Raw genomic sequence first — 14,250 nt, 5'->3', positions numbered from 1 at the left:
TTTGGCGGGTCCGGGCTGGGGATTCGAACCCGCCACCTTAGGTGTACGTGGCTGGCGCCTTAGCCGGTTGAGCTATAGGCGCCGACCTAAACAAGTTTTAAAAATAAATGTGTAACAAATTTAAAGAGGCACTCCTTTGCAAAAATGTTATAGTTATAGGCCCAAGGAGAATTGTAGGAAAATGGTTAAGCCCATTTCAGAAAATAAAATGTCTAGATATAAACTATGTACATGCATTGGTCACTACAAATGTTTTGAGAAAGACTGTTATGGTCCATTATTTCACTTCCAAGAAACACAAGTCAACAGCATCCTTTCTGATCCACCCATGCAACTTGCCCAGCTTACTGGTATTGCTTGATTTTTGTGTATCTCAGAACTATCCTAATGACCCCATATACAGGCAACTGAAAATACCAACTATCACAACTCATAAGTACAAACAAAAACTGATATAACATTCTGTTTAAAGTAATAAAATTAAACTTACCCTGTACAACCCATAATTTCTGGTCCATCAAAAGAAAAGGGATCAGAATCATCTGGTTCTGACCTCATCCTATATGTCTTTGTCAACACTTCATTTGTGAAATATTCATTGGGTTCAAAGTGAAATTCTAAGACGAAACTCTTTAAAAACAAAAAATAAAGTATAAAAATTAAATTCCTACATAATAAATTTTGTCAATGCTTTAAGTAAATAAAGCATACTCTGTGTTTTTTAAAAGCATATATAAAATTCAGAATAACATTACCATGGTTTTTCTACTCTAAATATAATTTCAAGAATGGAAAGACTGTCAGATAAACCCTAAATCACATTAAAAGCAAAACACAGTTGAAATACAATTTAACTGAGTAAGTTTTAACTAAAGGAACAGTCATTTGTAAAGTCATCTGTAAACATATTTACACAATAGGATGGGCACATCTTAACTGACCAAGTCTCCTTTTCTCTCTACTTACCTCACAAAGGGGGTGTTTAAATAGTAAACTAGAACCTGAGCTTGACACAGAAAAAGCCCAACTATAAATATCTACAGCCTCTTTAAGTACAGTAGTTTTGTACATAGCTGACTAGTAGTTTTGGGAGGAGTTTGCTCATGGGAGAGTAGAGGCCCTCCAATACTCCAGGCACATGTCTTTTAATACAGAATAAGTATTTTTTTCTTGTATCTACTTTAATCCAGGATCAAGGATTGTCTGAATTTTGAAAATAGTTTATTCAGAAAGAAGAAAAGAAATAAATACTATCATATAAGTACTTATTTAATACAATGAAAACAATAACAAGTATCAATTTCTTATCATCTCCACCCCTAACTCTTGAATAATAGTCACTTTTTTTTTTTTTGGAGACAGAGACTCAAGCAGTCGCCTGGGTAGAATGCCATAGCATCACAGCTCACAGCAACCTCCAACTCCCCGGCTTAAGCCTCTCTTGCCACAGCCTCCCAAGTAGCTGGGACTACAGAGGCACCTGCCACAATGCCCGGCTATTTTTTGGTTATGGTTGTTGTTTAGGCAGGCCCGGGCTAAATTCGAACCCATCAGCTCCAGTGTATGTGGCTGGCGCTTTAGTAGCTTAAGCTGCAGGAGCCGAGCCAAGTTACTTCTTTTTAAAAAGGTCCATTCTTTACCTGTAAGCATCTATTATAATACTGTAAATATTTTAAAATTCTTTTACCATAGGCTGGCCAGCATCTGAGAATTTGACTTTAATATCTTTCAAGTGCTTCAGAATAGGTTCATCATGTTCCTTCAAATTAAAAAATAATAAAAATTAGTACCTAACATGGCATTTTAGGGTTTGTATTGTTACTACAGACACTAGTTGACTGACATGATACATTTTTAGTAAAGTTTTATACAATCATGAACTTTTTAAGACTTAACTATCCGGACTGTAGCTTATATTGAAGCTAGTTTTTACTGTGGGTCTGCTTTCACCAGTAGAGAAAAAGTGACTAAGTGGAGAACTATACCGTTATATAGACTAAATGGGATGAAATATATAAAACCAAGTCTAAATTAGGCATATCTGCTTTAAAAATGTTTCCTGATTGTAAATACTGCCATTTTCCAGCTGCTGCTCCTTTCCTCCTGCTCAAGACTTTTCTACTTTGCTAAAATAGAAATGCAATAAGAAGCAATTGTATTGAGGTCATTTCTTTTTCTTAGTGTAACTTTCAACAATCACAAGACAAGGCAACGTGGACTACAAAGCAGATGGCAGTGGCTCAAGAAATACTTGAGAGGCAAAGTTTTCCAAAGAAGGTGATATCTGTGATGGTTTCAGAGAATGTTGACAACTGTGAGTTAAACATCTCTATAATATTCTTTTAAAATGTAAATTTCTTGTGGAATAGTTTTGATTTTGGACAGAAAAGAACTTTTTAAGGAGAAGCCAAACAATTGAAAACTAAGATTGTCTTCCCTACCCTAAACCTGTAAAGACAGAAGACACAGGGCTATGAAAAAACACCAGTTAAGAATGAATAATTATCAATAGAACTATTTTATTACATAATTTAAAAAAATAACTGTAATTTATTTAAATGCATTAATCAAAGCTATAATTTTTTACTACAGATATTAGCTGTTTCAAAAGTAAGCAATCATTCTAGAAAGTTCAACACTGGGCTCGGCGCCCATAGCTCAACCGGCTAAGGCGCCAGCCACGTACACCTAAGGTGGCGGGTTCGTATCCCCAGCCCGGACCTGCCAAACAACAATGACGGCTGCAACCAAAAAATAGCCGGGCGTTGTGGCGGGCGCCTGTGGTCCCAGCTACTTGGGAGGCGGAGGCAGGAGACTCGCTTGAGCCCAGGAGTTGGAGGTTGCTGTGAGCTAATGCCACGGCACTCTACCCAGGGGGACAGCTTGAGGCTCTGTCTCAAAAAAAAAAAAAAAAAAGAAAGTTCAACACTGAAGAAAACAGTCATCATAGCTTTTTGTTGATGCTGTTGTTGAGATATGTAGCCCCAGGTAGAATGCCATGGCCTCAGCCTAGCTCACAGCAACCTCAAACTCCTGAATTTAAGAGATCTTTCTGCCTCTCAGCCTCCCAAGTAGCTGGGACCACAGGCATGTGCCAGCATGCCCAGCTAGCTTTTTCTATTTTTAGTAGAGTCAGGGATCTCACTGTTGTTCAAGCCGGTCTCGAACTTTGGAGCTCAAGCATCTACCTACCTCAGCCTCCCACCCAGTCCATCATAGCTATTTCTATTTCAAAGGTTTACCCTTGACATAAACTATTGTTTTTATGAATAAAATTACCTGAACCATATCACTGAGCAAGTCAACATTCTTAAAAACAGTCAACCAAAATTCAGGAATTCCCTTGGGATCTTCTTTTTCTTCATCCTTTTTCTCATCTTCTATCTTGGCCTTTTCTTTCAGCTCCTCCTTATTAAGTGACAATTCACATTATTGAATACATGGAACAGACTTCTTGATAAACTCTTGTACATCCCCTTAACTTACACAGTGGTCAAAAGTAGAGAAATCCAGGATCACCAATCATCACTTTCAGCCAGAGAAGTTTTAGTCTGATTGTGCAAACACTGTTACCCATACCAAACCTTAGTTTCATCAACATTACTGCTACTACATCCCTCCAAAGAATCACTAAGACTATAGTGATTTTCCCATAGCTATAAGAAAAACCACTGTAGAGGAAAAAAAAAAATGAAAACCTTCACGAAAAACAAAGACAAACAGGAAAAGCAAAAGGAAAACTTTGTTTAGTGCCTCACCCCAAGCTATTCTAAATTAAAATATATTATATATTATATTCTCTTTAACAATCAACATTAAATACAATGCTACAGAGTTCGGTCATGTAACACATCACTGAATCTGTAATACCGCTGTCATTTTTCTCTGTGGGCAAGTCAGTCAAAAGCCTCCATTTCCTCACTCGAAAAAAACAGGAAAAATTCTACACCTATCATCATGAAGTTCAAAGTTTATATGAATTTATAAATTAAATACTTAAATACTATATAAATACTTAAATACTATAAAAACATAAGAAAAAAATGATACTGGTATAGATTATACCAGGTTGAGCAGTAGCTTAGCCACACAATCTTACAAAAATGAAAACAGTTCTTAGGTAGAGTAACACCGCTGACTATATAATATATGTATTATACTCCATCACCAAATGCTAACATTTCAGACAACTCATTAGATTTTATTATCAAAAAACATATTAAAATAAAGTTGGTACTAACCGAAATTTCATCTTCTTCATCTGCTTTCCATTCACATTCTTCTTCCGTAGGTTCATAAATCGCATTAATAATCTCAAATCGCTAAAATGATTTAAAAAAAAAAAAAAAGGCTTGGATAACATTGGCATCCACACTAAAAACTAATCATTTTTCATTAAGCACTCCTATAGATTTAATTATAACCTTAACTGCTATTGATAACTTTCCTAAGTACCTTCAATAACCATCTCAGTGATAGGTCTAAAGACTAATCACTTGCAAGCTTTTTTTATATGATGTATTTCCAGAGTTTGTCTTCCAGAATATTAGATAAATTAAAGCAGTAGAAAACATTTACCTTGTCAAATAGAGGTTGATAGAGAACAGCATACTTCCTTTCAAGATCATGAACTTCCTCATAGAATTTGGCTTCTATCTGTGCACATTTAACTTGAAGATTTTTGAGAGCATTCACTCGTCTTTTAACTACCCTAGGCAAGCTAAAAGGTTAGAAATCAGTTACACATCATCATAGGGAAACAAGTCCTAGTTCCTTTGTCATACTGAAATTGAAGCATAAAAGTTAGCGAATGGGGGAGGGAAGAAGGGCGGCTGGGTGGTGGGAGGGTGACCGGAAAGATCACCTATATATCTGTCTAACAAGGGTACAAGTGAACTTTTCTAGAACTAGAATATAAATGTTTTGACACAATGACTAAGCAAATGACATGAAATCTATGTTAACCAGCTTGATGAAAGTATTTCAAATTGTATATGAAAACACTACACTGTACCCCATGTTTGCATTAATGTATACAGCTATCATTTAACAACAAAAAAAAAAGTTAGTGAATGATAGATTTCCTACCTGAAACAAAAGGTATGTTCAAAGTAATTAAAACTCAAAATAGATATATTGATCCCTTAACCATAAAATATTTCATAAATGGAAATTTAACCAGGTAAACTCAAAAGAAAATGTAAATAATAATGTCAACCTTCAATCTTTAAGTGTAATCAAGTTCGGTGTTAGACTTGTTATTGCTAGCATCTTAACAGTCAAATACAAATAGCTTTTGATGTTAAAGTCAAGGACTAACCACCTTAACAGAATAACAATGGTTGCTTGGATTTTTCTTTTTTCTTTAATACCTGTATCTCACCTATACTAGTTATTATGAAAAAGCAGGGGAGCATACATATATTAAGGAAAATGGTGATGTCCTATACCATTATTTTCTATTTGAGTTTTCTTATTTAACTTGTAATTTGAAAATACATTAAATAAGAATGTACTATATTATGAAGAAGGGAAATGGATTTTTTAAAATAACAGCTTTGTTGAGATATAATCCATATATCATACTCACCACAGGGCACTGATTTTTAAAAGGTTATACATTCTAGGTTATGAGTCCCTTGAAGAATGAACCCCTCTACCATCCAAAAAATATTCACGCTCAAAATTTACCTAACTTTAGGAAATTGATGCATCAGATATAAACTTCAGGATTAAAATGTGCTGCCATAGACAAATTTTTATGAACCAAATAACTTTTATTATGATTAGAAAGAAAGAAAGAAAAAACAAACACCTAAATACTTTATCTTCTATTTCCCATAAAAGTAAAAAACAATGCTCTTTCAAAGTGAACTAGCATGAGCTTCTGACTTTCTTTGCCACTCTGTCCCAAAACTAACCCTAGAAACTTTAAAATTGAGAAGGAAACAAGTATTTCTTTCTCTCTCACACACATACACCCCCTCCCCCCCATAAGCAAAGTAAGACCGAAAGCGGTCTTTGGTACGCATAAATGGCAACCCAGAAGCAGAGGGTATGACCAGCGTAGATAGCAGTTGAGGACAAGCTGGAAGAAGGCATTGTTCCAAAAATGCTTTCTGAGTTCTGCTCTGGCCATGCAACAACCATTGTCTCCTTCACTCATCACAAGAGCCCAAAGTCAGGGTTCCTAGAATAACATGAAGAATAGATGAAACCTGGACTGGCTTGGAGTCCTCAAGTAGTCACTACTCTACCTTGTCCTTTCAGTTATAATGCATTAGACCAAAGAGACCAGAAAAACTGCCTGGTCCTCAGAGTTCTACTTAGGCTTATCCTGCCCTCTTCTTAAACTCACAAACTCAGACTGACTTTCATTTCTCCCCTAAATACTCATCATTAAGGTTAACTGATGATATATTACCCAGCATGCCTGAGCTCAAAGGCCAAAATAGACATTCAAGAGTATAATTTCTATGGAAGAATGAAATAATTATCAACTGAAGCAGCATTTAGACAGATTAAAAATTTAAACAAGAATGTAAGATTTAGAAATGAGGAAAAATATTAATATGAAATAAGACCAAGAAATCTAAAACAAAGTAGTATGAAAAATACAGCAATTAAGATAATCAACAAATAAGATAAACAGGATAGATTCAACTGAAGAAAAAGTCCATGAGATTGAAAAGTTTTCCCAGAAGATAGCATGAAAGACAGAAAACAGGAATCTCTGATATAAATGACAAAAGTAGCAACAGAGAAGGGGAGATTATCTTAAGAGTTGAGAATGATAAATTTCTCAGATTTAAAACAATATGAAAATCTTTGCTCTATCCCCAAACATATTAATAAAATTTATGAATAGCAAACATTAAAGAAAATGTTAAAGAGATTCAGTGAAACAGCAAAGAACCTACAAAGAAAAACAAAAACAGACCAAATATCAGGTTTCAAAAGAAACAAAAATAAGAAAAAAATAAATTGTATTCTTTAAGTTAATCAAGAAACTCCCAATTTATGATTTCATAGCCAGTTAAATGCTTATTTAAATATGAAACCAAGATAAAAACTGTATCAGGTATACCAGGATTCGGAAGGCAATGCCACAAATACTTGTTATATTATTAAAACCAACTTTTGAAAAGAGGGTAGGAGATCCCACAAATCTAGGAGATTATATAGAATTATAAATGTATGGGTGTGATCAAATATCTTGGTTAATTTCACTGTTGCCTTGAAAGAAAAAAACAGAGGACCAGAATAAGTACATTTATAAACAATACAGTATTAGCAAATTTAAGAAAGCAATAGAAGTAAATAAACTTAGGTATTAGGTTATATGCCACTACCATAATAACAAAAACCAGAATCCATTAAGTTTAGAACTAGAAGACTATATGATCTACCCAATGGAAAGGACTAAAAACAGAGGCAAAGCAAAATAAACTTAAAAACAGAGAAAGATGGCAGTAGTAAATCCAAAACCAATGACATACAACTTTCAAGAAATGTAAAGGAGCTGAACTTACTAATAAAGAAGCCAACATTCATTCATACTAGAAGTTAAAAGAATTTATGCCCAAAATACTCCATAAAATACAGAGCAAGACATCACACATCAGTAAAATGAACAAGAGAACAAGGTATGTAGATCACACATTATATATACCTGATAATATGGCTTCAAAATATATCAACCCACAACTAAATATAACAAAGATAAACTAATCAGTGATTTTTAACATACTATTCCCAGAAACTATAAGATCAATCAGTAAGCAGAAATAAAGAGAACCTGAATTAATTAGTAAGCTTGAGCTATCAACTTCCATATATAGATCTTTATACACATTTATAAAAACCAAAGTATTAAGGATACAGATTAAATCAAATGAACTATGCACTCAATTTTAATTAGAAAAAGGAATAGGGCAAATCTAAAGAGAGGAAATAACATGAAAGCCAGAAATCATTAAGTGAGGGCAAAGAATACAAAGAAAATCAAAAGCAAATGTTAATGTTCTAAGAAACATTAATAAGATTCAAGACAACTAACAAAACTAGTTGTACTAGATTTATAAAGTAAAAAAAAAAAGTCAGGTTTTTTTTAAACATCAGGAACTGTAACCAATCTTAGATCTAAATAAAATGCATTCATGTTTAAGAATCTAAAACTACAAAACTGGGTGGCACCTGTGGCTCAGTGGGTAGGACACTGGCCCCATAAGCTGAGGATGTGGGTTGGAACCCAGCCCCGGGGAAACTGCAACAACAACAAAAATAGCCAGGCATTGTGGTGGGTGCCTGCAGTCCCAGGTACTTGGGAGGCTGAGGCAAGAGAATCACAATAGCCCAGGAGTTGGAGGTTGCTGTGAGCTGTAACGCCACAGCTCTCTACTGAGGGTGCTAAAGACTGTCTCTAAAAGAAAAAAACTACAAAACTGACACAAGACAGAACTTGAATAGACCAATAAGTATATTGAAGAGGGGAAAAAATATAGCCAGGACCTCTAATTCCCAAACTCCAAAGAACCAAGTAAATTCAGTAGAATTCCACCAACCATCCAAGGAATCATTAACTCCCACCTTACTATGCACAAATTGCTGCAGAAAGGGTGGAGGGAGGCACTGTAAAAGCAGCCCAATTGATTTCATTAAGCACTTGAAACCTTGACTCTAGAACCATTAAGTATTACCATACCTCGAAATGTACACACAAGCTCATTTCACTAAGGAATAAAGACTCTAAAATTTTAACTACTCAATTGTGTAACAATAACACATCCTGATTAAGTTTATTTCAGGACTGCAAGGCTAGCTTGATATCCAAATACTTCCAAAACATACAGTATTTGCTTAATAGGAAAAAGTTCAAAAGAGCATCTTAATTGATACAGAAAAATCAGATTAAACAATAGTAAATAGGCATAGAATTTAATAGAGAGATTTTATATTCATTTGCAATACTAATGGAAATAAGACGAAGAAGCCAATTTTTAACGCTATGGTGTAATAAGTGAAAGACCTAGACAATGTTATAAATGTTTATACCATATAAAGTATATGGTATAATGTGGAAGTTTAAAGCTAAAATTGCCATTATTTGCTGATGAGATCTTGGGGAGGGAGGGTCAAACAAATTACTAAAATAAATTTAGCAAGGTTACTGGATTAAGATCAACTTCATCAACTTGAAAAAAAAAATCAAAAGTACTCCTCTAAGTATTGAAAACAGTCAACTAGAAGATAATAAAAAAGATACTATTCTAGATACCAACACAAATAAAATACACAGAAATTAACAGAAGAAAATGCTTACGTCATAATGAAAGACACAGAATGTGATCTGAATACAAGTATATGGATGAGACAGTTTTATAGATATAATTTTCTGTCAATCTAAAAATTCAGTGTAATTCTTATTAAAAGTTTAGGGGTTTCCTTGTTTTGTTTAATGAAAACTTCACTGTCAAATACGTGGGATGAAGGTCTACTTATAATTAGGTCAATCTTAAGATCATGGTTTGGGGTGAGGGGTGGAGAGATGAACAGAAGCAAGTTGTCCTGCCAAATATCGATATACTTTAAAGTCAATTTTAGTCATTAAATGTGACAATGACAAAAGAAGAGACAAAAAGACCAATGAAACAAAGAGCCCTGCTCAATGACAAACACAGGTATTTGTAAGAACTTGATATGCAATGAAGTGGCACACAAATAAATGAGGAAGAATTGGCCAGCCCCATATACCGGGGGTGATGGGTTCAAGCCTGGTGCCAGCCAAAAAAAACTACAAAAAAAAAGGGGGGGGGAGAATTAAGATGAAAAAGGGAACTGAATGCTTCCCTATACTAAATACAAACATAAACTCTAGAGGCTTAAAGTCCTAAATATGAAAGGTAAAACTAGGCAATAGGAAATACAGAAGGAACCAGGAAGAACTTAAACTTGAAAAGCATGATCCACAGGGCAAAATAATTCACTAAAATAAAAATTAAGGATTTCTATTTACCAGAGGACTCAATGGATAACAGAGAAATGACACAATATATTATTTGCAAGGTCTTAATCTGATAAAGGAATTAAGATAAAACATTAAAAAATATATAAGAAAATGGACAAAAAGTAAAAATGGGAGGCCAGGCCCATGGCCCCTACCTGTAATCTTATACTCTGAGAGGCCGAGGCAGGTGGATAGACAGCCTGAGCTCAGGAGTTTGAGATCAACCTGAGCAAAGTGAGGCCTTGTCTCTACTATAAATAGAAAATATAGCTGGGCATTATGAGGAAAACCTGTAGTCCTAGCTACTTGGTTGGCTGAGGAAAGAGGATCACTTGAGTTCCAAAGGTTGAGGCTGCTGTGAGCTACGACACCACAGCACTCTAGGCATCTTACCCATGGCAACAAAGTGAGACACTGTCTCAGAAAAAAAAGGTAAAAACAGGTAACCTAAAAGGCTCACAAGCTGAAAACTCATGAGAAATCAGCAAATACAAACAAAATAAGCCCGTAACTCTTAGATTGGTTTAAAAATAAAAAACAATGAAACAACACTGGGTGATGCCAACTGCTGATAGAGATGCAAAGATAAAGAGCAACCTTCATGCCCTTGGTACATTATTTCTGGAAATCATGCTAAGAGTCTTTAAGGTTCGTACATCCTATAAATAGCAATCCCACTGCTAAGTACATACTCCAAAGAAATTCTTACAGTTCCTTAAGAGGACACATACAAGGATATCCGTCACAATGGAATTTACATTGACAAAGATCAGAGTCCGTTAAGGGAAAAGCAGATACTAGAACATAGCAAAAACAATGCAGCAAATCTGGCAAACATTTAGAAACTAGATATAGATAGAAACCTGAATGGACCTTAAAATCACAAAGCTAAGTTTAAAAAAAAATTGTGTAAGCTGAATAAGGCTATTAAATGATTTTATAGCATCAATGAATTACATAAGGAATCTAAATTTCTTCTAATTTTGTGCTTTTATGACAAACCTCTAAACAAATCTCAGAAATGGTTAAGATCAGTATACTTCCCATAGATTTGAACCAAAATCAACTTTAAAGCCCAGTGTAAACAGGTGGTACTAAGAAAATTTTAAACTTCCAATAATCCTACACTAGATGCTAATTAATAGACATTAAGTTTCCACTACCATGTATACAAATTCTAGATGGTCTTAAAAATAGATAACACCTGCAATGTTGATCACAGAAAGATAAATAAGGACTATGGAAAAGAAGAACTTGTACCTTTCAATGTATCCTGTTGGTGTTTCTACCAGACCATCAAGTCTTTCTTGAAGGGCTGCAAGAATCTGAGGATTTTGCATCATCTGAACAGTCAGCTGACGCGCTTTAAAAAAAAAAAGGGCATCGAAAGAAGGATTTTATGAAATGTAATGCTTTTTTAATAGGACAATCCAATCTCATGAAGTTTTCCCTAACTAACCTATAAATTGCTGCTATATGTGAGTAGAGATGGGCAGAGCAAGCTAAATACACTCTAGGTCAGGAAAACCCAATGTTCAGAAATAGTTCAGATTCCTAATGATTTGTACAGCTCAGCATTTCTCAAAGCCACTTACGAACAACATCCTTTAATCTTATACTCTACTTTAATCTATTATCTTGTGTTCACCCACCTTGCATTTTGGAAAGCTCAAAGCTTCACCCAGATGCCTGTCTAATGACCCCTGGCAGTCTTTTGAAGGCAGATAATACATATTAGAAAACTGTAAATACAGTGACAGTTTTAAGCCTGGGAAAAAGACCAAATAAGTGACCTGAATGTTTAACACTTATGTAGTACATGTATAGGTGTATGAATAATGTTAATAGTTGAGATGGTCAAAAAAAACTTGGTTTTATCAATGGCCTTTAAATACTCACTATAAATATAATCTTAAATTTACGCAAAGGAAAATTTATGTTGATATCTTCTCTAATAAAGCTATCATACAAAATTGCTATTAATTTTCAATTATGTTTTTGAGGACTAATTTATTTCTGATATTAATTCAATTAGAATGATGTACTACCATGATAATCAAAACAAGCATTTGGAAATATCAATATTGGTCACTGAGGATACAGTCCTGTATCTGTTTTTTTTTTTTTTTACAGTCCTGTATCTGTTAAGAAACATTGCGAAATAAAAGCTAAATCTACAAGTTCAGAAATCTTTTCACAATTAACTTCCATCTGGCTTAAAAATAAAAAGTTGAGTCATGTGGTACCTTAACATTCTTGGCTCCTATCTACAGGGAATAAATAACCTAAAGCAGTAAGATTCCCCACCACTACAATCATTCTTTTTACAAATTATCTGCTAAATTTTCAATGATTTTTGCCTACATTTGATAAATGAAGTTTTCCTTTGGATGAATGAAAAGTTAATTTTTTAAAAGACAGACTACATGCTGTCTATAAACATAAAACATACTGTTTAAAAGCAAAACTCATGGGTAGCTGTCTGACACTGCTACACCATGTCACTCCAACAGTAGAGGATGCAAACAGTGATTTTGGTGATTCACTAAAGGTTTCGATATCCATACCTTCCTCCCTTATTACCACTCCCTCTCTTCCCACCCACCAGACACACATAGACACACATACTGGTACTAAACTGGAGGTATGAACCAGTGGATAAAGTGGACAATGAACAAGGGTCCAAACAAAAGGAAATGGTACTTATTACTATCCTCTAGAAGACATGTGCCAGCAGCCACTGGCTCCTGAAGTAATTTAAAATAATACCTTTGATTTTTGTTTCTTCACCAGTTTCTTCTTCTTCTACTTCTTCAACATCATCCAAATCTTGATCAAGTTCACACTGTTCTTTGCTACAATATCATAGTATCACACCAATATATCACACCAAGGTTCAAATGTACCAATAACCGAAAAAAGTTATTAAAAACTTAAATTCATTTTCTAAATTAGTATGCCTCTTTCAAAGGTATGAAATACAAAATTCAAAAGGTAATTCAGTTTTCTACCTTCATATGTAACAAATTTCAAGTACTTAAACCTTTCATTAAAAGCATCTGGTCAAATAAAAAGTTCGTACTTTTCAAGCTTTAAAAATTGTGCTTTGTGGGTTCTGGAGGAATCTGACATCAGAAAGTATGTGTTTTCTACCTAGTATCCACTGATTCCACAAAATTGTGCTTTGTGGGTTCTAGGAGAATCTGACATCAGAAAGTGCGTGTTTTCTACCTAATATCCACTGATTCATAATATTCCTTGTTAGTAATAACATCTTCATTTTATATGGGATTAGCAATACAGTAAGCTAAAAGTCTATTATTTCCTAGTCTACTTTTTATTCATTTATTTATAGTTTTAAAATTTATTTATTCGTTTTTTTTTTTTAGACAGAGTCTCACTTTGTTGCCCTCGGTAGAGTGCCATGGCATCACAGCTCACAGCAACCTCCAGCTCTTGGGTTTAGGTGATTCTCTTGTCTCAGCCTCCCAAGTAGCTGGGACTACAGGCACTCGCCACAACACCTGGCTATTTTTTTGCTATTGCAGTTTGGCTGGGGCTGATGCCCTATTCACTGAGCCACAAGTGCCGTCCTAGTCTACATGTTAGCTAGATCTGACTATATCCTAAGTTTTGGCAGCAAGATGAAAAAGCAGTAGTACAGAACTTTGAGGTATCCTTTTAATATTGTAGACAACTAGGAAGCCTTTTTGATCTTAATCTCTCCTCTCCCTCTAGAATATAGAAGTGCTGGATAGAGCACCAGCAAACACAATGGACCAAGGGTCAGCTTAGAGCAGTGATTTTCAACTGATGTGCCATAAATTTTTTTTTTTAATTGAAACAGATTTTCACTTTTTCACCCTCAGTAGAGTGCCATGTTATCATAGCTCACAGCAACCTCAAAATCTTGAGCTTAAGCGATTCTCTTGTCTCAGCCTTCCGAGTAACTAGAACTATAGGTGCCCACCAGAACACCAGCTATTCTCATTTTTTTTTTTTTAGCAGGTCCGGGCCGGGTTTGGCCCCACCAGCCCCAAAGCTTGTGGCTGGTGCCCTAACCACTGAGCAACAGGGGTCCCCATAAGGGGTTAACTGAAAGACAAAAATTTTAAAAGATCATTAATTAAGGGCGGCGCCTTGGCTCAGTGGGTATGGCACCGGCCCCATATACTGAAGGTGGCAGGTTCGAACTCAGCCCTGGCTAAACTGTAACAAAAAAATAGCCAGGCATTTGTGGCAGG

General features: G+C 35.0%; 1 protein-coding gene across 2 annotated transcripts in view; it reads right to left on the bottom strand.

Annotated features, from left to right (window-relative positions):
• Positions 1-14,250, bottom strand: part of NAP1L1 (nucleosome assembly protein 1 like 1) — a 36,758-nt gene that overhangs the window by 6,070 nt on the left and 16,438 nt on the right. For both annotated transcript variants that reach the window (XM_012801165.1, XM_012801164.1), the window contains exons 3-9: positions 12,776-12,861; positions 11,267-11,369; positions 4,579-4,720; positions 4,242-4,322; positions 3,280-3,408; positions 1,688-1,759; positions 501-630 (exon numbers count right to left, since the gene is read on the bottom strand). In XM_012801165.1, coding sequence (XP_012656619.1) covers positions 501-630; positions 1,688-1,759; positions 3,280-3,408; positions 4,242-4,322; positions 4,579-4,720; positions 11,267-11,369; positions 12,776-12,861 — 743 coding nt within the window. The remainder of the gene's footprint in view (positions 1-500; positions 631-1,687; positions 1,760-3,279; positions 3,409-4,241; positions 4,323-4,578; positions 4,721-11,266; positions 11,370-12,775; positions 12,862-14,250) is intronic.

The sequence above is a fragment of the Otolemur garnettii genome, unplaced genomic scaffold (genome assembly GCF_000181295.1).
Source record: "Otolemur garnettii isolate 467f Iridium unplaced genomic scaffold, OtoGar3 scaffold00007, whole genome shotgun sequence".
Taxonomy (NCBI): Eukaryota; Metazoa; Chordata; class Mammalia; order Primates; family Galagidae; genus Otolemur; species Otolemur garnettii.
The sequence above is the reverse complement of the archived record's forward strand: the minus strand, read 5'-3'. Positions and strand labels throughout refer to the sequence as shown.